The 25626-nt window shown below is 50.1% G+C and overlaps 1 protein-coding gene across 8 annotated transcripts in view; it reads right to left on the bottom strand.

Annotated features, from left to right (window-relative positions):
* USP15 (ubiquitin specific peptidase 15) overlaps nt 1-25626 on the bottom strand; it is an 814317-nt gene that overhangs the window by 21704 nt on the left and 766987 nt on the right. For all 8 annotated transcript variants that reach the window (XM_078675644.1, XM_078675586.1, XM_078675595.1 and 5 more), the window contains one exon: nt 4543-4631. In XM_078675644.1, the coding sequence (XP_078531770.1) occupies nt 4543-4631 (89 nt within the window). The remainder of the gene's footprint in view (nt 1-4542; nt 4632-25626) is intronic.

Below are 25626 nucleotides of genomic sequence, written 5' to 3'. Positions count from 1 at the left end.
AAAGGATCCACGACCCCACCCCGCCTTGTTTGTTGCAGTACCACATGGCGGTGGTGTTGTCCGTGAATACCTGCACTACACTCCCCCGGACAGAGGGGAGGAATGCCTTCAGTGCCAGACGAATCGCCCGGAGCTCCAACAGGTTGATGTGGAGCCGGGTCTCCGCCGGAGACCAGAGGCCTCTGATCTCCGCCTCTCCCATGTGGCCTCCCCAGCCCTGGAGGGACGCGTCCGTCACAACTACGTGCTCCGGTTGGGGAAGGGAGAGGGATCTGCCGCTGACCCAATCGCGGTCCGTAAGCCACCACTGCAGCTGTCTCGCAGTGCCCTCCGAGATCAGGACGTGGTCGGATAGGTTGCCCTGATGCTGGGCCCACTGAAACTTCAGGTCCCACTGCAGAGCCCGCATCCGCCACCTGGCGTGATGCACCAGTAGGATGCAGGAGGCCATCAGCCCCAGAAGCCGCAGCGTCAACCTGACCGAAACCCGGGATAACGGCTGAAAGATGGGAATCAGAGCCTGAATATCCCGGGCCCGCTGTTCGGGCGGATAAACCCGAAACCGCGCCGAGTCCAGGACCGCTCCGATGAAGAGGAGCTTCTGAGAGGGGCACAGGTGTGACTTCGGCACATTGATGGAGAACCCCAGCTGGTGCAGGAGGTCTGCCGTCGTCTGGAGGTGGCTGACGACAGTCTGGGGCGAGCCCGCCTTCAACAACCAGTCGTCGAGGTAGGGGAAGACTGAAACCCCTAACCTGCGCAGATGAGCTGCGACCACCGCCATCACCTTTGTGAACACCCGTGGGGCGCTGGTAAGGCCGAAGGGGAGCACGGTAAATTGAAAGTGCTCGTGGCCAACCATGAACCGCAGGTAGCGCTGGTGGGCAGGCAGGACGGGGATATGAAAGTAAGCGTCCTGCAAGTCCAACGCTACCATCCAGTCTCCTGGGTCCGGGGCAGCCAGGACCTGAGCCAGTGTCAGCATCTTGAACTTCTCCTTCCGGAGGAAGCCGTTGACGTTCCTTAGGTCCAAGATAGGGCGTAGGCCCCCTTTGCCCTTCTTGGGTACCAGAAATTAGTGGGAGTAGCAACCACACCCTACTTCTGGCCCAGGAACGCGCTCGATGGCCCCCTTGGCCAAGAGGGCTGTAACTTCCTCCTGCAGAAGTCGCAAATGATCCCCCGATACACGGTGGTTCTGCGGTGGCATGGCTGGAGGAGTCGCCTCCAAGGGGAGGGAGTAGCCCCTTCGGACGATTTGTAGCACCCACCTGTCCGATGTGACAGTGCGCCAGTGGAGGTGGTGATGGCGAACCCTGCCCCCCACTGGCGTCACATGGGCCTGAAAGCACGGACTAGGAGGGGTTTGAAGCGGATGCTGCGGGGGAAGGTGTGGACTGACCTCGCCGCTGCCCCCGACCGCCCGGACGGCGGTTCCCACGGCCCCCACCGCGTTGGGTATTGCCCTGCGGAGCGTGGCTGGCGGCGCGTGTGGGCGCACCCCTTCCGTGGCCACGAAAGGAGTGAAAGGCAGCCGATTGCTGGCGCTGGCCCGAGAGGCCCAAGGACTTGGCCGTAGCCCTGGAGTCCTTAAAGCGCACGGTCTGCCTTGTCGCCAAAGAGGCGACGGCCATCGAACGGCATGTCCATGAGTGTGTTCTGGACATCTGCCGAGAAGTTGGCGGACCTCAGCCAGGCGTGGCGTCTGACCGCCACCGTCGTTGCCATCGCTCTACCTAGCGAGTCGGTGGTATCCAGCCCACACCTGATGGAATACTTGGCTGCATCCCGGCCCTCCACAAGGGCTTGGCCGAGTTTGGCCCGTACCTCCAACGGACACTCTGGCAGCACCTCCGCGACCTTATCCCACACAGAGTGGGTGTAACGTCCCCAGAGGCAGGCGGTGTTGGAAGACCCCAGGCCCAGACTAAGGGATGAGAAGATCTTCTTCCTATACTGGTCATACCTCTTGGATTCCCTGTCCGGCGGGGCCGACGGGAATGCGGTCTGGGAATTGGAGGCCTGGATGACCAGGCTCTCGGGGGTAGGGTGGGAGGACAGGAAACATGGGTCGCCCGGGGCTGGGCGGTGGCGTCTGGCCACGTTCCTATCTACGGGCGAACCCGTAGCGGGCTTGGACCAAGTGCCCAGAAGAACGTCGGTCAAGGACTCATTAAAGGGCAGCAGAGGCTCGGCCGAGCTTGACTGCGGTTTAAGGACCTCAGTGAGGAGGTTAGTCCTCACGGCCGCGACGGGGAGCTCAAGGCCCAAGAGGCCTTGGCAGCCCTCATCAGCACCACACTATATGTTGCCCCCTCCTCCGAAGCCACGGTAGGAGGGGAGACAAAACCAGTGTCTGGAGAGGTGTCCAGGCCACTGGCCTCCCCAAGGTCTCCTGTCCAGTCCTCGTTAGACTGACACTCTCTGGTCAGAGGGTCCTCAGACCCCTCCCAGTCCTCTTCATCACCCATCTCCTGAAACTCAGGGTTCTCAACTAATGGGGCCTGTTCATAGAAGTGAAACTCTCCAAACGACGTCTGGAGCGGCGCCCATCGGGGCCGTCCCGGCGTCGGAACAGGAACGAAAGTGGAACCGGGGACAGCGCCGCCCGAGGACGGCGCCGGAGGCGACACCTGAGGGTCCGACGCCGGGGAGGTCGTAAGGTCCACCGGCGACGAACCAGATCCCAAAGGAGGTCCAGCGGCGTCCTGCGGCGCCGGGCCCGAAGGCGCCGGTGGCGCTGGAACAACTGAACCCCTCGGCGCCGGGCCCGAAGGCGCCGGCAGCGTCGGGATAACGGGAACCTGCGGCGCCGGGCCCGAAGGCGTCGGCGGCGCCGGGGCCGAAGCACCCGACGGCGTCGGGGCAGATCCCCCCGACCCGCTAGGGGTCCCAGACGGGTCCGCTGGGCCCGAAGGTGTCGCGGAGCCCGTCGGAGGAGAGAGTTTCCTCATGGCCATGAGGAAGCGCTCGACCTCCTCCGGCGTCGCGTTGAGCCCAGGGACCGTAGGGTATGGGGCTGGTCGCGGCGCCTGCGACTCCGTCGGAGCCGCGTGGGTGGTGCCACCCGAACCCCCGGCCGCATCGTGCGAGCGTTGGGGGGAGTCCGAAGAGCGATGACGCCGCTTGGACTTCTTGTGCCACTTACTTGTGCGACTTCGACCCGGAGGAGTGCGGCCTACTCTCGGAACTGTGGTGGCTCCGAGCACGCGACCTGTCCCTCGACCTCCCATGGGATCGGGACCTCTCGCGGCGCGGGACCGACTGCCGGAGTTCGAGCCGCCTGCGGGACCGCTCCCGTCTGGCTTTCGAAGAGAGGGCCCGGCAGTCGGAGCAGGCCTTGTCGTCGTGGTCGACGCCGAGACAAGATAAACACACGCGGTGAGGATCCGTGACCGACATCAGGCGGTCGCAATCATCGCAGTGCTTAAAGCCGGGCATCCCTACGGCACCGTCGGAGTCGAAAGACTTCGAGAACAATCAAAAGTGATCAAAAAGTTAGTCAAAAAATGACTAGGGTTACTGCTTTTTCCAGATCTGCGCTTGCTGGCGCGGAAAAAAGAAGAACTGACGTCAGCACGCGGAGGCGGCGTCTAAGTACTCCGACGACGTCATCACAGCGCCCACGACGCCGACGACGGACGCGGAGCCGCAGACGACGCCTACCGATGCGCAAGATTACTGCTACGCAAAAAGTTCCGGATCCAGTCTGACGCCTGGGGATATTCTAAGGTAAGGAATCTAATACTAACGTGTCTCTTTCAGATGTCAAGAGTTATTTTTTACTATTGAGTGTAAAGTGTTCAGATTATGCTTTGAAACACTGCAATCTTTGGTCCAAATGCTTACCATGTCATCCTAAGTTACTCAACTGTACACTTAAAGTGTGTGATATCCTGTTGAAGTGGCATTGCCATTCATATAAACTCGGATACACATTCAGATTTGTATTGTGTTTTTATGACCGGTCGCATCATTTATTTTCAGTCAGACCAACCAGAGTGATGGAAGCCCAACAGAGACTCAGGCCTCCTCCACAACATCGCTACAATTAGAGCTCCATGTCCGTCTTATTGAAAATTCTGTGCTTCAGTGTATTGATTGGTACAGCGGATGCTATTAAGGCACAGAAGAATACTGAGCGAGCACAAGAGGTGGGTAAGCCACTTAAAGCTCGAGCTGTACAAACCTCAAGCCCAAACGAGCTGAGCTTTCAGTGAGGCGGTGTGGCATAGTGGTTACAGCTACTCATGTGTCATCAGGGAACTGTGTTCGAATCATGGACTTGGATCAGCATCCAGGGAACAGCAAGACTGACAGGTATGAGTATTGCCAGTTTATAGCCCTGCACCCGTCCAGCCAAACTCCAAATGAGGCCTAAGTCAACACTGATAGACATGTACAGGCCGTTTTTACGATGAGCAGCTTCTCATATTACTAACTATTTGTTAGTCAATTTCTTTCTCTCATACTGCTTCATTTACCACCAAGTTCCCATTTCTCAATTTCCAAATTAAACAATCAATTTAAAATGATACGTACCACTATTTGATCTTGTGATGCAGTTGAGACACTGCTGTCATCAAAGTAGTACCATTTTCCGTCATCTTTATTTTTTGCAAAAGCTGTATCTAAGAAAGGAAAAGAACATTATAAATGTAAATACATATTTCTGTATTGTTCTCAGGGCTGTTCAGCTTGCCACTTAGACTAATCATGACAGTGCATAATGTAGCAAGGCAATAAAAAGAAAAAGTCGTAAATAGTCCAAGGTCGAAAACGTTCTTTTTTTTAAACAAACTTTATTAGGTTTTGGTGTTATATGTAACTTTGCCACATGTCGGCTTCTATTGGCTCAAACGCAGTAGGCTCTACTGTTGTATTATCTTACATAATATTAGATACCAGTGTTTTTAGTAGTCCAAGTACTAATGTACTTTCTTACAATTATTATAAACAGTTTAACTATTCAATGTATTCAGCTATACCCAACACTCAGCTCTTCTACCCCCACTCCTCCCAGTCTTCCACCGCCCTCAGAGATGCACTTCCACTCTAGATTCACTATTTGGTTTTGGGCATGGTTGTTGGGTCTATGCGTCAGTAATCATCGTTTCACCTAATATAGTCAGGGTGGATCTTGTTCTAGAGACTCTGCACATCTGGGTGGGGTGAATTGCATTCAGTCAGCCTCTCTTTTTATTGCTAACATTGTTCAAAACAGTGTTTGTATTGCCATACTCGATCAAACGTTTCCAGCTCCTTTTAGGCATTGCTAAGATGACGTAACTCCATCAAATTAGATTATATTTAAAATGCTTTTTAAATCCTCCAGCAATAATCTTGGTGCGGATGAGATGACTTGTTGGTATGGATTAAAAGTCCGTTTCATCATCAACTGCTTGCAATATCTAAGTGAAAATAGTGCATTCTGACCCAGTTGTCAAAATAGAGAAGATGATAATGAACTCTTGGTTTGTACATGTTTTATTACTCTCTTTGAATACCCCTACTGCATTCCCCCTGGGTACCCAGGGGGAATGCAGTAGGGGTATGTGGAAAAGTAAATTTTGTCATGTTCTGTGTCCCTACGTGTCCTCCATCTTATGTTATGTGTGCATGATTAAATATGCATATGTATCCCCCATGTTTGATTAAAGACGCAATTACAGTTGTGTCCATTACTAGTATGCCAGTTTCCAGTTCTCGTGAAAGCTACGAGTATCAGGCCTATGTAAAGTTACGTTGCCACGTTTCTCAGTGTGCACGTTATTTCATTGTAAAGTCCCCGTTTCTAGGCCTCAAAAGGGCCCGGACACCAGATTCAGCTCCTGTCTTCTGAGTCCTCGCTGAGGAGCGATACAGCCCCCACCTGTATCCTCGACCCTTCACTTACTTCCTGCCTCACAGTGCCCGGCTCAGCCTGGCTCTGCCTCTGAGTCTGCCAAGAGTATGTTATGATTCTAGTTATCAGTCCAGCCCTCCTTCTCTGCATTCCTAAGCTACTGAATCGCATCAATGGTTTCCGTCATTGTCTAGCCTTTACGTCTCCATGTAAGAGAAATACTGCATTTAATGGTCATTTAATATTCTTCATCACGCACTACATGTAGAATAATGCATGCACCACTCTTAGAGTCTGTTAGCCTTTACCCCGATAACTTTTGGATTCTATCAACATGTTCTCTAAACATCAGATACTAGATACTGTTTAGGTACATGTCGCCCTGACTCTCCAGACTTCAGTCTCTGCTCCTAGCACAGAGTTCATAGCCCCCAGCTTCTCCTAGTAACACGTTATTGTCAGTTTGCGCGCACCATTAGGTTAGAGGTCCCGGCTCCTTAGGTAGCCCTTCCATGTTTCCGCCCCATTTATGACATATTCTGTTACGTTTGCATCACATGTCTATGTATACGCCCCTGTTACACCCATTTTCACCCTTATCTTTCGCGACTGCTATTGACCACACCCACTGCTCCGCCTACTGTAATTCATTGTAATGTAACTGTTTTAGTATATATATTTGTGCACTGTTATTAAATGTTACGCCGATTCTGATCCTGCCCCCGGCAGCGCTGCCATCCTGTTCCCGTGCAGGTTGTCCTGCTCCTGTCCTTTATGCTGTATTAAACCTGCAAACTCCTACTACCTCGAATCTTGACTCTTATTTATTGAGCTATCTGTTATTGCTATGTCCAGTAAAACCTAGATCCGGTATTATTTATTTATATTCCACAGTACTGAGCTGAGTTTCTTTCTTGCTCCTTGCTACCTCACAGGAGGAAATTATTTGAGAAAGTCTTATTTAAAAAATGACCACATTGTATAGCACATCTATAAATAAAACATGGAAGTACTATCTTTGTTCAATCGTTCTTTGCTTTCAAATCGGTCATTAGCACTCAGAGAAGGAAAACTGTCAGTTGACACGTTAGAAGCAGTTTAGAAGAGGCACGTTTAAAGTTATTGAGTGCAGTTTCACAAGCATAACTGCCAGCAACCACTCTGCTTTTTCTTTTCTCTACTTTTTTGTTCAGATAGCTTTATTATTGAAACTAAATCTGATACATCCACAACTACCAAAATAAAAACACCTGAAAATATTCAGTTGTGAATATAGATTGTTGTTTATATATACTTGAAACTAAATCTCACTGAGTTAGATTAAATAATTAGAAAAATAAACTTTTAAAAAAGCAACACAAAATAGAACAAATGATGACAATACAATCTTCTAACAAGGTTTGGATGCTACACTGTAATATGAGATATATATATATATATATATATATCTATATCTATATTCGTTACACACACGCACCAAATCCTGGAGTTGGAACTAATGTTAAGAAGCTGACATCGCGAACACCTATCCCATTGATGCAAATGTTCTTAATCCTTCGTAGTCCTCCCCATAACTCGTGGGAAACTAAGGTGGTTTAGACTGGATGAAAACTGCCATTAAGTAGCTTTGAAAATCTGAACAATGGGCATCTCAAGGCACACCTCGATCTGTAAGCCAGCCCACACTAGTTTTGCAATGCATCTGATCTTCAGCTGAACAAATGAGTTTCAAAAATGTCCTTACAGGAATAGTGTAATTCTTCAGGAATTAAACTTTCAAGCTAAAAAAGTTATTTTTTCATAGAAAGTTACTGTGGTGTGGTTTTTAGCCTCAACTCCCCACATTGCAGGGTGGCATTTCTTTCTTCGTTGTGTCATTTATTACATTTACGCAAGACTTATAATTGTAAGGTATAGTGCTTTATTAATTACTCATACCATATCCAAAGCCTATAGGGCCTATGAATATTTGGCTGTGTGCAGGCTGTCAGAACGATATGATAGTGATACAGTATATTCTTCGAGAAAACTATATGTGCAAATTGAGTATTGCCATAATAATGCGTGATTCACTAACAGTTTTTATGTTGAGTTCCTGTAAGAACTCAGTAAGACATGGGGAAGAAACATCACCTTGCCTGGGCATTGGGGCCCATAAAGGGGGGCAACGGATTACTAAGCATCCATGCCTAGTAACAGATTGCCATGCCCTCTTCACCAGGCAGCCACTATAACCAGGCACTAAGACTATGTAAGAGAGGGAAGGACCCCCAGCACCCCTGGGCGACAAGACTGCCCCAAGGATATTCTCGCTACTAAGCCAACGGCCTAATCATGTCGTTTTGTGAGGGGCAGTTTTATATGGCTCAGCGGATCTCTGAACAAAGGTAACGAATTACGTTTGCCATTTTTATTGTCTTTACTTTGATTTATTTTACCTTTGCTAATGTTTGTATTATAGTTATTAGTAATCTAATCCCTATTTTGTATCACAGGTTGGTGTATAATAAATTAATGTTAGGGAATGTTAGTTTACAATGAAAATATAATTGCCTTGTGTGTGTACATTGATTTGGGATTTGAAACATGGTAAGCATTGCTAATTCGATTCAAATCCTCTAGTATGTTTGCTGCCCTCCAAACAATTCTGTGTGTTTTCTAATACTCCATGCAGAAAAGTTTATACCCACGTCTCTGAGGGCGAAGAGGAATCTAAACAATGTGCACCCTCAAAATGGGGAAGTATGCAACAGGCAACCACCTCAATGGGAATGCCCAGGATTTAATTATTGGATCAGAGTATAAATCCTGAGACCCACTGCTTAATCGGAGGCAAATTTGGAGCCCAGTTTCCTCCTCAGACTTTCACCTAGAGCTAGAGACAGAAAAAGAGAAAGATGGAAAAGCAAAGACACGGGGAGAAAGCAGGGATTAAAAAGAACGTGCAAGAGTAACATTAAGGGCCCATACGCAGGGGATGGCTGAAATAGACATTAGGTGGAATCAAGAGTACCCAGGCTTGGTATTAGGCAACCCCAATAGTCTTACCAAAGGCCACAGGCTTCCGTACAAAACGTTATTCTTGGGAACTTATTGGTTTACAAATTAAGCACTACTGAAATCTAGTACTGCCAGGTTTAGGTTGATACTATAAACATGAGGGAGAAGTTGAATCTATCTCTGAACATTTGTGTACACTATGAGAAACCTGGGGAACTATGGAGCACTAGCACACCTTCAACCAAAAAGCATAAAGAGGGCAGCTACATTTTTACCTGGTAAGAGTTACCTCAAGTGATGATTATCAAATGGGACGTAAGCTACTGTAGAGCAGAAGCAACTGCATTGTAGTTACACATCTGTATTTTAAATCCCTGGTGACAGGCAGATGTTAAATATAGTTGGTATTAGAGCAGGCTGATAGCGCCACTGTCTGCTGCAAAGCATGTGGGAACGCGTTTTTTTCACATTTGTCTATGTAGTACACGGCAAAGGTCATGTGAATTTAATGGGGATTACTTTCCCTTGGTAAACAGGCAGCACAGTGTTTGTGCAACAAAAAAAAGTTGATGGACGGAATGCTGAACAATGTCAAACATTCACCCCCAATAGAGAGATCTGGGTCTAAATCCATTGTTTTTGTTTTGCTCACAATGCCATTCCAGTTTGGACCTACCTATATGCAAATGAGTCTTGACCCTGCTCCTCATGGGAACAGTACAGCCCAAACTGCCAGGTCAGGTCCTCCATGGACCAGAAACAAGCATCTTGGGACTGGTGTCAGGGTATCACCCCTCATCAGCCAGGCTAGCTTGACTCCAGTGAGCAGGGGACCCATGTCTGGGCATACCAGTCCCACTTGGGGTGACAACAGCAAAAAGAATATTTGATGGATGGTATGCTGAACAACGTCAAACATTCACACCCAGTACAGAGATCTGGGCCTAAATCCATTGTTTTTTTGCTCACACGCCACTGAATAGTGGAAAGGGTATGCCCAGATGTGGGTCCCATGCTCAATAAGCCACTTGAGTCAAGCTAGCCTGGCTGATGAGGGCTGATATCTGGAAGTTGAGGCTAGACTGTTCCCCCCTTGGGAAGCAGGGTCAAGACTGATTTGCATACGGCTGGGTCCAAACTGGGGTGACATGGTGAGCATAAAACAATGGATTTAACCCAGATCTGTAACTTGGGGTGAATGTATGACAATGTTCAGCATTCTGTTCATCATTTGTTTGTGTTGCTATGGTTGCCCTAAGTGGGTCGGTATGTCCAGTACAGAGCTGTCGACCTAACTCAAACTTTCTTTGCTCACCACACCACTGGTACGCCCAGACGTGGGTCCCGTGCTCACTATGCCACTGGATTCAAGCTACCCTGGCTGATGAGGGGTGATACCCCGATACCGTTTCTGTGGATATTTGTATTCTGGTCCAGGGAGGACCAGGCCTGGTAGTTCAGGCTGGACTGTTCCCCTGGGGAGCAGGGTCGAGCCTGATTTGCATATGGCTGGGTCCAAACGGGGGTGGCATGGTGAGGAGAAAAACGATGGATTTTAACCCAGATCTATAACTTGTGGGAATGTTTGACAACATTCAGCATTCTGTCCATCATATATATATATTTTTTAGAACCAACTTTATTGAGGTTTTACGACATGACAGCTTATCACACAGTGTAAAATACGAGCAACATACATGAGTGACATTGTGGTGGGTTTGGGTACACGAGACGTACAACATTACCCTTTCAAATCAACAGGCCATAATAATCACACCATTTACCCCATATCCATGCATGCTTCTGGGGAAAGCCACGTACCTCGAAGACGCACCAGTCCACCCCTGCCTGCCAGCTCCATATTATTGGTGGCTTCTACCGCTTCCATGCGTGTGGACATCCCGTTTAGCAACCAAACAGGCCACCCCCAGAAATGCACGTTCAGCTCTGGGGGTGTCCATCATATTTGTGTGTGAACATAGTGTGTGTGCCAGAAAGATTATCTTCATCTAGAAGGTTGGTGTGCAACCTAGAAACCTTCAAAAGGCTGTACTGAAATAGAATCAGCTGTAAATAAGATCAAACTTTGAGAGGTAAATCCTTAAAAGGAAATGGGGAAGTCTGAAGCTTATGACTTGTAAGAATAACGCATGAGCATTTGTAGCGTGTGCTACAACAAAAGAAACAAAGAGAGGTAAAGACTGTTAATTAAACTTTTACAGTATACAAACTAACCTGGAAATAATGATCTGTTTAGATACTGTAATCGTATCCCAAAATGCTGGTACTCCATAATTTTACCTCATTCAATTCTCCCACAGTTTACTGGATCGGAGAGAGTGTTAAACCTATATTTCATGAGGCAATGCCCGAGTTAAGGAACCTCCCAGAACATTAACCCGTTCCGTCCTAGTGACGGAACCAGTCCGTCACGCGCCACGGGCGTGCTGTGCTCATGACGGAGTGGCTCCGTCACGCCGCGGCAGCTCCGCACACGCGGCAATGATTCCCCGCTGTGCGGGCGAATTAGTGAGTGGGCGGAGCCGTGATGGAACCACTCCGTCATAGGCACAGCGCGCCCTTGGCTCGTGACAGAGTGGATCCGTCAAAAGCATGGCAGCACCGTGCGACCTCCCCTCCCCCCCCAACGCCGCCGCGGAATTACCGCCGCGGCCTAGTGGTTAAATTAACAGAGTAAAGACTGTTCAATAAGTAAAGGGGACCACTCAATAATCGAGTTCAAGATCAATTAAAAGTTAAAGTGTTTTAGTTTCAAAAATTATAAATAAGCGGTACTGATCGAATGCAATGAAGGCTGTCAAATGCAAACTATACAAACTATGTAAAAATAAGAAAACATTCTAAGTCCCAAGTGAAAAGCAAAATCACAAGAAAATCGGGCAGCATTGCTAGCCGCATATAAAATCTCAGGAAACATCCCTAGGTCACCCATAAAATCAAAGGGTTCTTATAAATGGTGTATGTGAATTAATGCAAAAACAAAAACTGAGAAACCACATTGGAGGAAAACAAATAATGGAAAACCAATTTTAGGGAAAGACAATTTTATGGAAATGCAAATAACTAAAAAATTAAAGGAAACATTTTAAAGGAAAGATCATTTTAAGGAAGCATCCAAAATCAGACCTTTGGGTGAAAATTAGGGGTAGTGAGGGTTTTTTAGGTTCAGGGTGGGTGATGTTTAGAGGCGATGTGTTTTTTTAGGGCCGAGGCATTGGTGGAGTTTAGGTTGGTATGGGATTGATTGTTCGGTTCAGGGATGGGTGGAATACAGGGGTGTTGACTTCTTTTTTTTGTTTAAAGGATGGATGGAGTTTAGGACTGGGGAGTGTTTTTAAGGTTCATTAATGGGTAGCGTTTTGGGGTGGTTAAGAATTTTTAGTGTTCAGGAATGGGTGGAGTTGAGGGTGGCGTGAAGGTTTAAGGGTTCAGGGATAGGAGGAATTTATATATAGAAAGGGTTTTTAGGGTTCATGGATGTAGGAGTTTAGGGGTGGTGAGGGGCTTTAGGGGTCATGAATGGGTGGTTTTCAGAGGTGGTGTGGGTTTTTTAGGGTTCAGGGATGGGTGGAGTTTAGGGGTGGTGCAGGATTTTAAGGGATAAGCATAGGTAGGTTCAAGAATGGGTGCAGTTTTAGGTTTAACGATGGGCAAAGTTTAGGGACTAGAAAGGGCTTTAAGGGTTCAGGGATTGTTGGAGTTTAGTGTTCAGAGATGGGCGCATCTTATGCGTGGGGAGGCATTTTTAGGCAGCAGAGATGGATGGTGTTTAGGGGTGGTGAGGTGAAGGAGTAGTTTCTGTCCTGTAACTCCAGTTCTGTAGTAGGGGTATCTCTGTTATAGTCATAATCTAGGGAATAGTCCCGCCCATGTGCGTGGACCCCGGAGCAATCAAAAATAATCTCTTACAGTGTCAAAAAATGCAGAAAAGCATAGACACTTAAGAGAGAATTTAAAGACAGATAATGCAGCCTAAAAAGGCTACACTGTCCAGTACTTCAACTAGAAATTCCACCATAAAATCCACAAAACAGCAAAAGCCTGTACAGATTTCCCTTGCTTTACCAGCAAAATCCCTCAGGAATGATAGAGAGAAGAACCTGGACAGACAAGCCCCATAGGCTGCCATTATGTGGCTCAAAACAGGATACTGTGCCTTTAAGAGAATCTTCCAGAACCTTCTCCCAGTATCCCAGAATGCATAGCAGGTCCAACTTAGTTTCAGTTCTTTTTGAAGGCGTAACACGCCAGACCTGTAGCATTCCAGAAAGGAATATATCTCTCTCCACCGGGGAGGAGGGAGGGCGCTTATGACTATAACAGAGATACCCCTACTACAGAACTGGAGTTACAGGACAGAAACTACTCCTTCTGTAGTAGGGGATCTCTGTGTATAGTCATAATCTAGTGAATAGAATGGCAAGCCCATCCCCACACCAAAGCGGCGGTGGAGAAAAGAGAAATAACGCCACTACTGTGCGAACAGATTTCGCAGCGAAGCCTGCCCAACCTGAGCGTCTGCCCTGGCATCAGTGTCCAGGCAGTAATGCTTAGCAAAGGTATGAACCGACTTCCAAGTGGCCGCCTTGCAGATTCCTGCAATCGGAACATTACGGAGCAATGCTGTCGTGGCAGCCTTGCCCCTGGTGGAATGAGCCTTAGGCTTACCTCCTAAGGTCTTATTAGCTTTTTGGTAACACAGCTGTATACAGGACACAATCCACCGAGAGATAGACTGCTTAGAGGTCGCAAGACCCGTCCTGACTGATCCATAATTGATGAACAACTGGTCTGACCTACGAATATCCCTGGTTTTATCCAGATAAAATTTCAGCACCCTCTTAACATCCAGGGAATGCAAAGACCTTTCCGCTGGAGATGAAGGATTCTGAAAGAACGTAGGCAAAGTGATAGTCTGGTTGATATGGAAATCAGAAACAACCTTGGGAAGAAACTTAGGGTGAGTACGCATAACAACCTTAGCAGCATGAAACACACTATAAGGTTCTTGGCAACACAACGCCTGAATTTCACTCACCCTGCGGGCCGATGTAATGGCCACGAGGAACGCCGCCTTCCAGGACAGGTGCTGCAACGAAGCCTTATGAATAGGTTCAAAAGGCTCCTTCATCAACCTGGACAGCACCACATTCAAGTCCCATGAAGGCGAAGGAAGCCTGACAGGAGGGAATACTTTCTTCAAGCCTTCCAGAAAATCTTTGATCACAGGGATCTGGAAGAAGAAAGTCTGTGAAGGGCATTTCCTGTAGGCAGTCAAAGCAGCCAGATGAACCCTAATGGAATGGACATTAAGGCCAGACTGCGCCAGATGTAGCAGATATGGAAGGATGACATCTTCCTTGCATGTCGTAGGGTCATAGTTCTTAGACTTGCACCAGATGCAAAACCTCTTCCACTTGTAAGCATAAGAAGTCCTAGTGGAAGGTCGCTTAGCCTCCTTCAGTATGTCCATACAATCCTCTGGGAGATTCAAATGGCCATATTGCACTATTTCAGGAGCCATGCCGCCAAACTCAAAGACGAGAGGTTGGGGTGCACCATCCGCCCCCCGAACTTCGTGAGAAGGTCCGGCCTGCACGGCAGCTTCATGTGAGGAAGGAGAGACCGGTGAAGCAGGTCCGTGAACCACCACTGTCTGGGCCATTCCGGGGCAATCAGAATCATCTTCGCCCTGGATTGGGAGAGCTTGATGAGAACCGTTGGAATCAGGGGAATGGGTGGAAAAGCGTACAGAAAGCTGTTCGACCAGTTGATCCATAACGCGTTCCCCAGCGTCCCTGGCTGGTAGTACCTGGAGGCGAAGTCTCGGCATTTGCTGTTTTCGGCGGTGGCGAACAGATCTACGTCTGGAGTTCCCCACCTTGCGAAGACTTCTCCTAGCACTTCGTCGTTTATGACCCATTCGTGGTTTTCCTGAATCAGTCTGCTCAGCTCGTCTGCCTGAACATTCTGCACACCTGGCAGATGAGTGGCCGTTATCGAGAGTCCTCGAGCCAGAAGCCAGTGCCAGATCGCCTGCGCCTCCTGAGACAGAGTGCGCGATCTCGAGCCCCCCTGCTTGTTGAGGTAATACATCGTGGTCGTATTGTCCGTTTGCACAAGCAGAGAGTCGGTCCGGAAGGACGGTTGAAACGCCTTCAGCGCCAAGTGAACAGCCCTGAGTTCCAGGAAATTGATGTGGTACGTGGACTCCGAAGGGGACCACGTCCCTTGAATCTGCAGGTCTCCGGAGTGCGCTCCCCATCCCAGGAGAGAAGCATCCGTCACGATCGTCTGTGTGGGAATGTCCTTGTGGAAGGGAACCCCTCTGAGGAGATTCTCCACCGAACACCACCACTTCAGAGACTGAAGAGCATGTAGAGACAGTCGTATCCTGTCGTCCCAAGATCCTCTCCTCTGGTCCCACTGATCTTCCAAGCACTCCTGCAGCGGTCTCATGTGCAGCCGCGCATGTGGCGTCAGGAAGATGCAAGAAGCCATCGATCCCAGCAGAGAAGACACCGTCCTCACTGTCGTGGATGGAGAGGACAGGAGAGCCTGAGCCTTCCGAAGGAGTGATAAACGTCGCTCTTCCGAAGGAGACACGCTTGCCGACAGCGTATTGATGGAGGCTCCCAAGTACTGGATGCACTGGACCGGAGTCGGAACAGACTTGGACATGTTGATGTGCAACCCCAGCTTGTTCAAAAGAACGCACGTCTTCTGGAAGTGTGCTTGAGCTTCCGAGAAGGAGGAGGCCTTGATCAACCAATCGTCCAAGTATGGGTAGACAAACACCTTGTTCTTCCTCAGGTGTGCCGCTACCACTGCCATGCATTTTGAGAATGTCCTGGGCGCAGACTTCAGCCCAAACGGAAGTACCGTGTACTGATAGTGATTGGCGCCGACTTGAAATCGCAGGAACTTCCTGTGTTTGTGTGCAATGGGCACATGGAAGTACGCATCCTGTAGGTCTATGGCACAAAGCCAGTCTCCCCGTTGCAGCTGAGGATAAATCTGATGCAACGACAGCATGCGAAACTTTTCTCTGCGAATCCACTTGTTTGCATGTCGCAAGTCCAGAATGGGCCTGAACTCGTTCTTGTCCTTCTTGCGGACCAGAAAGAACCGAGAGTACAGACCTCTTCCTCTTTGAGACAGAGGTACAACTTCTATCGCCCTTTTCCTCAACAGGATGTCGGCCTCCGCCTGAAGCTCGCGCAGTTGATACTGCGAGCTGATCGGAGGAATCGATGGAGGAAGCCTGGTGAAACGAAGACTGTATCCATTGCAAACAATATTCAGCACCCACTTGTCCTGAGTAATTTTTCTCCACTCTGCCAGAAAAAATTGAATGCTTCCCCCCACCGGAGCGGGTAACGGACGAAGGGGAAGTAACTGCTCAGGGTCGAGACCCAGCCGGGCCCTTGGTCGCGGTAGAGGACTGCTGTGCACCTCTACCCCTCTGACGTTTCTGGAAGGGTCTTCTGTACTGCTGCTGTTGTTGTTGTTGCTGATGTTGCCCAGAAGACTGACCCCTTCCTCGACCCTGTGACCCAAAACGCCGTTGGAATTGGCGGAAGGGTTTCTTATCCTTGGGCTTCTCCAAGCCCACCGCCGTCAGGGTTTCCGCCTCGGCCTTCATCCTGGCCATCTCGTCATCTGCGTGTTTCCCGAAAAGGGTATCCCCGGAAAACGGCAGATTAGCCACACGTTGTTGCGCCTCAGGTTTAAGCGACGTCAACCGAAGCCAAGCATGGCGCCTCTGATTGATGCCGTGGCAGTATCCATGCGCGGACAGCAGGGAGATATCCGCCGCGGCGCTAATGGCCTGGTTAGAAACCAGCATCCCTTCCTGGACGACCTCCATGAAATCCTCTCTCCGGTCGCGCGGAACGAGGTCCGCAAACCGCTCCATGGAGTCCCACAGCGCACGGTCGTATCGTCCCAACAACGCCGAATCACTGGAGGCCTTCATCGTTGCAGAGGATGTCCCACACGCTTTTCGTCCAGCAGAGTCAATCCAGCGGCTCTCCTTATCGGGAGGCACGGTGGAGGCAGGAGAGGTGGCGTGGAGCTTCTGCGCCGCCGTCACAATCACCGAATCCGGTGTCGGATCCTTCCTCAAGAAAGCCGGGTCCGACTCAGGAGCCCTGTATTTCTTCAAGAGCCTGGAAGGCACAGCTTTCACCACCGCCGGCGTAAGGAAGAGTTGTTCCGCCGGCTCAAGTAGACCTGGCACCAGAGGCAGCAGGGGGCGAGACAAGTGTTTCTTATGCAATGTCTCAAAGATCACGGAAGTTGATGGCGTAGGAGCCTTAACCTCGATCCCCAACTTCGCCGCCCCGCGCAGGAGAACCTCCGGGAACGTGCCAATGTCATCAATCGGCGACACTCTCGTCTCCGGTGAGTCAGACAACGTAGGTGAGTAGGAACGGGTCCTCGAGGCAGAACTAGACCGGGACCTATGCCTCCTATGGCGATGCCTGGATCTCGAGGAGGATCCGCGTCCACTCCTCGACCTGTCCCTTCTACCTGAGCGTGACCTCGATCTCTTGGGTCTGGGACGCTCCGCCGGCCTCCCCGGGTCGGAAGTCTTGGGTTTAGGAGGAACCTTCGACTTAGGAGTCTTCTTCGGAGGTGTCGGGAGGATGGGCATCGACACCGATCGCGGTGGAACCGGGGGAGGAGGAACCGTTGGAACCGGGGCCTGAGGCGCCGGGAAAGGAGGCAACGTAGGAGGGGGCGAAACCCTCGGAGGCGGGCCTTTAGGTAAAGGAGGCAACGAAGGCAGCGCGGCAGGCTTCCTCGGGGTATACACCTCGGAGTAATGCGTTCCTGGGGAGCCACCATCCTGTCCTGACTGCGGGGAGCCCCCCACAGTCCTGGGCCTGTCCTTACGACCTCCTGACGTCGAAGAGCGGTGCTCAGACGGCGATCGTGTGTCCTTCGAAGGCGAGCGGCCCTTCGGCGTCGACCGTTTCACACTCCTCTGCGTCGACCGGCTTCTCCGCCTCGACGTCGACCCCGACCAGATGGATGAACCTCGAAATCTCGACGACGGGCGATGACGCCTCGACGTCGACCGCCTCGACGGCGACCCCTTCGATCGCCTCGACGTCGACCCCTTCGATCGCCTCGACGTCGACCTCTTCGATCACCTCGACGTCGACCTCTTCGATCGTCTCGACGTCGACCTCTTCGAACGTCTCGACGTCGACTTCTTCGGCGCCGGAGACCTCCTCCGTCTCGACGGCAACCTCGACGACGAGGATCCCCTCGACGACGATGATGTCCTTGCCTTCGACGGCGAACGGCGGTGTCGCCTCGACGGCGAGCGCCGACGCCGGGCCCTCCGATGTCGTCCACTCGACGCCGACGGCGACGACGAGGAGATAGACACCGGGTTCGACGGCGGCCTGTAAACGTCCCTCGTGGGAAGAGGGAAGGCAGAGGATGCACACCTCATGGGGGTCTGACTTGGCCTTCTTCCTTGAGCACTCTGGGCATTTATCAAATAATGCAGGCATTATGAACAGCCAAAGAGAGCAAAAACCCAAGAAGAAAGTCACTAAAGTACTTCAAAAGTACACAAAAACGAAATTAGTGAAAAAACACCAACAAAACCCTTGAAAAGGGAGAGCTCAATGCTCCAGGGTCCTGCTTGCAGGAGCCGGAAAAAAGAACTGAAACTAAGTTGGACCTGCTATGCATTCTGGGATACTGGGAGAAGGTTCTGGAAGATTCTCTTAAAGGCACAGTATCCTGTTTTGAGCCACATAATGGCAGCCTATGGGGCTTGTCTGTCCAGGTTCTTCTCTCTATCATTCCTGAGGGATTTTGCTGGTAAAGCAAGGGAAATCTGTACAGGCTTTTGCTGTTTTGTGGATTTTATGGTGGAATTTCTAGTTGAAGTACTGGACAGTGTAGCCTTTTTAGGCTGCATTATCTGTCTTTAAATTCTCTCTTAAGTGTCTATGCTTTTCTGCATTTTTTGACACAGTAAGAGATTATTTTTGATTGCTCCGGGGTCCACGCACATGGGCGGGACTATTCCCTAGATTATGACTATACACAGAGATCCCCTACTACAGAATTACAAGCATCAAAGTAATAGCTTGACAATGTAAAAGATATAAAAGCTGAAACAATGTCCCCATTATGTCCCATGACATAAAGAATTAAATATCCTAAGATTTTTTTTCATAAAGCAAGCCCTGCTACCATTTAATTTACATCTTAAAAAATAAGTATGCAGGAGCCAATTTCGAAAAAAAAAAAAAGACTATGAATTGGATTTTCTATGAAATGGTAAATGCAATTCATCCTGAAAATTTTACTTTAACTGTTTAGCTGGAATGGCTTCTCAGTAATGGTATTCCATTCAATCATTTTTCTATGAAATCACAGACAACCGTTATCAATAGTACTTGCATAGTTCATAATCAGCAGAATCATAAGGCTTACAGTTAGACATACCGCGCAGACACTGGAATATTCAGGGGGAGCCACCGCTAAATAACACACAAAGTTCTTGTAACCCCAGTAGGCGCTGTATGGAGGGGTGGAGTGTGGCAAGGCCTCAGGTCCCAAAAGTTATTGCAACCCTAATATGTATCTATGCCTAATCACACCGCCAAGATAGACCGCTGGATGAAACACCTCACAGCCTTCAACTGCTCTCCTCACATCATATTAGTAGGGTGTGCAAGGGTGCTAACCACCAGATGCGGATACTTAGGAATCTCAAACCATTCCCCCCACAAGATGACTTCAAGCAGGTGGTTCAAGCACTTGTTTTGCCAAGGCTAGACTATGGCAGTGTTATGCTCTGTGGCCTCCCCAAATATACCTTGGCCCCACTACGGGCTTCCTTGAATGCCGCTGTTAGATTGATTACGGGTTAGAGTAGAAATGCTCACATTTCCCCATCCCTAAAATCCCTAAATTGGTTGCCACTTGAAGCAAGAATACACCTAAAGATTGCCTGTATGACTCACAAACCACTCCATGTCAATACCCCCAGTTACCTAGAGCAAAAGCTAGAACTATCAGGAGGGGGTAGACCATCAAGAAGTGCAAACTCTTTCCTCTTGAAACCACAGATTTTTTTAGCAAAAAGATAATAAGGAACAGAGCTTTCTCAGGCTCGGTCCCTAGGATCTGGAACTCTCTCCCACCAGAAGTCCACAGAATCTCATCAACGGCTTCTTTCAAAAAGGAAATAAAAATAATCATTATGAACAAGTTCTTGCCTTAAATGTCCATGGCTCATCTCTCACACTCACCGCCTCTGGATTAACTACTGTTTTAGACTAAGACTTGTGCCCAGAGTTGTTCGGTTATATTCTTATAAGTTATGTTTGTTCTTCTCCCAGCACGCTTTTGTATTATCCAAATGTGATGTTCTTTGATAAGGAGTAGTTTCTGTCCTGTAACTCCAGTTCTGTAGTAGGGATATCTCTGTTATAGTCATAATCTAGTGAATAGTCCCGCCCATGTGCGTGGACCCCGGCAATCAAAAATAATCTCTTAAATCGTCCAAAAATGCAGAACTGCAAAGACACTTAAGAGAGAATTTAAAGACAAACAATGCAGCCTATATCCACAGGGTACACTGTCCAGTACTTCAACTAGAAATTCCACCAAAAACAACCACACAAACAGCACTGCCTGCCCAGTTTCTTCCACAGAGAAACTTGCCTCTACCAGCAAAAGCCTCTGGAATGATAGAGAGAAAGGCATGGACAGACAAGCCCCATAGGCTGCCATTATGTGGCTTAAATAGGATACTGTGCCTTTAAGAGAACTTTCCAGAACTTCACAGTTTCCCAGAATGCCCTGCAGGTCCCAGTTACTTCCAGTTCTTTTTGAAGGCGTAACACGCCAGACCTGTAGCATTCCTTACATGAATATCTCTCTCCACCGGGGAGGAGGGCGGGCGCTTATGACTATAACAGAGATACCCCTACTACAGAACTGGAGTTACAGGACAGAAACTACTCCTTCTGTAGTAGGGGATCTCTGTGTATAGTCCTAATCTAGTGAATAGAATGGCAAGCCCATCCCCACACCAAGCGGCGGTGGAGAACAAGAAATAACACCACTATTGTGCGAACAAATTTCGCAGTGAAGCCTGCCCAACCTGAGCGTCTGCCCTGGCATCAGTGTCCAGGCAGTAATGCTTAGCTAAGGTATGGACCGACTTCCAAGTGGCCGCCTTGCAGATTTCTGCAATTGGAACATTACGGAGCAAAGCTGTCGTGGCAGCTTTGCCCCTGGTGGAATGAGCCTTAGGTTTACCCCCTAAGGTCTTATTAGCTTTTTGGTAACACAGCTGAATGCAGGACACAATCCACCTAGAAATGGACTGCTTCGAGGCGCAAGACCCGTCCTGACCGATCCATAATTGATAAACAATTGGTCTGACCTACGAATATCTTTGGTTTTATCCAGATAAAATTTCAACACCCTCCTAACATCCAGGGAATGTAAAGACCTTTCCGCTGGAGATGAAGGATTCTGAAAAAATGTAGGTAAAGTTATCGTCTGGTTGACATGAAAATCCGAAATAACCTTGAGTACGCATAACAACCTTAGCAGCATGAAATACAGTATAAGGTTCTTGGCAACACAACGCCTGAATTTCACTCACCCTGCGGGCTGATGTAATGGCCTCGAGGAACGCCGCCTTCCAGGACAGGTGCTGCAACGAAGCCTTATGAATAGGTTCAAAAGGCTCCTTCATCAATCTGGACAGCACCACATTCAATTCCCATGAAGGCGAAGGGAGCCTGACTGGAGGACATACTTTCTTCAAGCCTTCCAGAAAATCTTTGATCACATGGATCTGGAAGAAGGAAGTCTGTGAAGGGCATTTCCTGTAGGCAGTCAATGCAGCAAGATGAACCTTAATGGAATAAACATGAAGGCCAGACTGCGCCAAATGTAGAAGGTAAGGAAGAATGACATCCTCCTTGCACGTCGTCGGGTCATAGTTCTTGGACTTGCACCAGATACAGAACCTCTTCCACTTGTAAGCATAGGAAGTCCTAGTGGAAGGTCGCTTAGACTCCTTCAGTATGTCCATGCAATCTTCGGGCAGATTCAAATGGCCATACTGCACTATCTCAGGAGCCATGCAGCCAAACTCAAAGACGAGAGGTTGGGGTGCAACATCTGTCCCCCGAACTTCGTGAGAAGGTCCGGCCTGCACGGCAGCCGTATGTGAGGAAGGAGAGACCGGTGAAGCAGGTCCGTGAACCACCACTGAATTGGCCATTCCGGAGCAATAAGTATCATCCGCGCCCTGGACCGGGCCAGCTTGATGAGCACTGACGGAATCAGGGGAATGGGTGGAAAAGCGTACAGAAAGCTGTTCGACCAGTTGATCCATATCACATTCCCCAGCGTCCCCCGCTAGAAGTACCTGGAGGCGAAGTCTCGGCATTTGCTGTTTACGGCGGTGGCGAACAGATCTACGTCTGGAGTCCCCCACCTTGCGAAGACTTCTCCTAGCACTTCGTCGTTTATGACACATTCGTGGTTTTCCTGAAGCAGTCTGCTCAGAGCGTCCGCCTGAACATTCTGCACACCTGGCAGATGATTAGCCGTTATCGTCAGTCCTCGGGCCAGAAGCCAATGACAGATCGCCTGCGCCTCCTGCTACAGAGTGCGCGATCTCGAACCTCCCTGCTTGTTGAGGTAATACATTGTGGTCGTATTGACCATCTGGACAAGCAGAGAGTTGGTCTGGAAGGATGGATGAAAGGCCTTCAGTGCCAAGTGAACAGCTCTGGGTTCCAGGAAATTGATGTGGTACGTGGACTCAGTCGGGGACCACGTCCCTTGAATCTGTAAGTCTCCTGAGTGCGCCCCCCAACCTTGGAGAGAAGCATCCGTCACGACAGTCTGAGTGGGAATGTCCTTGTGGAATGGCACCCCTCTGAGGAGATTCTCCGCTGAACACCACCACTTCAGAGACTGAAGAGCATGCAGGGACAGTCGTATCTTGTCGTCCCAAGATCCTTTCCTCTGATCCCACTGGTCCTCCAAGCACTCTTGCAACAGTCTCATGTGCAGTCGTGCGTGTGGCGTTAGGAAGATACAAGAGGCCATCGATCCCAGTAGAGAAGACACCGTCCTCACTGTTGTAGATGGAGTGATCATAAGAGCCTGAGCCTTCCGAAGGAGTGATACTCGTCTCTCCTCCGAAGGAGACACGCTTGCTGACAGCGTATTGATGGAGGCTCCCAAGTACTGTATGCACTGGACCGGAGTCGGGACAGACTTGGACATGTTGATATGCAACCCCAGCTTGTTCAAGAGAACGCACGTCTTCTGGAAGTGTGCTTGAGCTTCCGAGAAGGAGGAGGCCTTGATCAACCAATCGTCCAGGTACGGGTAGACGAACACGTTGTTCTTTCTCAGGTGTGCCGCTACCACCGCCATGTACTTCGAGAATGTTCTCGGCGCAGACTTCAGTCCGAATGGCAGTATTGTGTATTGGTAATGATTGGCGCCGACTTGGAATCGCAGGAACTTCCTGTGTTTGTGTACAATGGGCACATGGAAGTACGCATCCTGTAGGTCTATAGCACATAGCCAGTCTACCTGTTGCAACTGAGGATAGATCTGATGCAACGACAGCATGCAAAACTTTTCTCTGCAAATCCACTTGTTTGCCTGTCGCAAGTCCAGAATGGGCCTGAACTCGTTCTTGTCCTTCTTGCGAACCAGGAAGAACTGGGAGTACAGACCTCTTCCTCTTTGAGACCGAGGTACGTCTTCTATCGCCCTTTTCCTTAACAGGATATCGGCCTACGCCTGGAGCTCGCGCAGCTGAAACTGCGAGTTGACCGGTGGAATCGCTGGAGGCGGGCTGGTGACGAAGACTGTATCCATTGCAAACAATATTCAGCACCCACTTGACCTGAGTAATTTTTCTCCACTCTGCCAGAAAAAATTGAACGCTTCCCCCCACCGGAGTGGGTAACGGATGAAGGGGAAGTAAGCGCTCAGGGCCTAGACCCGGCCGGGCCTTTAGTCGCTGTTGCCTACTGTTGGCCGCCTCTGCCTCTCTGGGGCTTCTGGAACGGTCTTCGGAACTGCTGCTGTTGTTGCTGCTGTCCCGAAGCCTGGCCACGCCCTCTGCCTTGTCCACCGAACCGTCTCTGGAACGGGCGGTACGACTTCTTGTTTTCCTTGGGCTTTTCCAGACCCACAGCCGTGAGCGTTTCGGCCTCCGCCTTCATGCGGGCCATTTCGTCATCCGCATGTTTCCCAAACAGGGTTTCACCAGAGAATGGTAGATTGGCAACCCTTTGTTGTGCGTCAGGTTTTAGCGACGTGAGGTGGAGCCAGGCGTGTCTTCGCTGGTTAATCCCATCGCAGAAGCCATGCGCCGCCAGCAAGGAAGAATCAGCTGCAGCACTGATGACCTGATTCGCCACTAACATCCCCTCATTCAACACCTCCTGGAAATCTTCTCTCGTGTCACGAGGCAGGTGTTTCACAAACTGCTGGAGGGATTCCAAGAGGGCTCGGTCATACCGCCCCAACAAGGCCGTGACACTCGCAGCCTTCATGGAAGTCGCCGACGTCCCACAAACCTTCCTCCCAGCCATCTAGATTCCTTATCTGGTGGGACTGTGGATGACGGGGTGGTGGCATGTTGTTTCCGAGCCGCCGTCACTATCACAGAGTCTGGAGGGGGTTCCACCCTTAGAAAAGCCGGATCCGCCCGGGAGCCCGGTATTTTTTCTGCAGTCTCGAGGGGGCCGCCTTAGTCACCACTGGGGTGAGGAAAAGGTCCATGGCCGGTTCCTCCAGGCCCGGTACCAGTGGCAGTAATGGCCGAGACAGATGTTTCTGGTGAAGCGTCTCGAAGATCACCGATGTCTTGTGCGTGGGCACCGTCAAAGAGATGCCCAATTTTGCTGCACCTCTAAAAAGGACATCATGAAAAGACACCAGATCGTCAACCGGTGACACCCCTGTCCCCGGTGACTCCGACAACGTCGGAGAATAGTCCCTGGTCCCCGAGGACCTCGTCTGGGAACGAGACCTGCGCCTCCTGTGGCGTCGTCTCGACCGCGTGGACGACCTGTTGCGCGATCGTTCCCTCCTGGAGCGAGAACGCGATCTCCCAGTTCGTGGACGCTCCGCAGGCCTCCGAGGAGGCGTCTTTCTTGGCCTATCCTCGGGTAGTGGTTTTGGAGTCCCCTTAGGCGGTGTAGGGAGCGGAGGCAGTGACACCGACCTTAGTGGAGGAACCTGAGATATCCCCGACCGAGGAGCAGGCCCACGTGGCGGAAGCGTTGGTGGTGGTTGCCCCGTGGGAGGTAGTGGAGGGAGAGGAGGATTGATGGGAGGATCCTCTCTAGGTAAAGGAGGCGGGGGCGTCTTAGGCCGAGGTGGTGTATAAACCACTGAGTACACCGAGCCCGGTGACTTCTTCGGGGGAGGGGACTACGAATCAGCCCCTCCAGTAGGCGACCGCCGCCTCCGGCGTCCTCCATCAGACCCAGCGTGGCTTCTGGCGCCAGAACCCATTCTACGCCGCTTAGGAGAGCTGGAAAGTCTCAGAGATGCCGATCTCTTACTTCTCGACGTCGAGCGTTGCTTTTCCGGCGCCGAACGTCGCTTCCGCGACTCCGGCGCCGAACGCCGCCTCCGTGACGTCGAGCGCTTCTTCCTCGACGCCGAACGCCACTTCCGCGACGTCGAACGTGCCGTCCTCGACGATGAGCGTCGACTCC

This window comes from Lissotriton helveticus, chromosome 1_1, assembly GCF_964261635.1.
Source record: "Lissotriton helveticus chromosome 1_1, aLisHel1.1, whole genome shotgun sequence".
Classification (NCBI taxonomy): domain Eukaryota; kingdom Metazoa; phylum Chordata; class Amphibia; order Caudata; family Salamandridae; genus Lissotriton; species Lissotriton helveticus.
This window is presented reverse-complemented; position numbering and strand designations above follow the sequence as displayed.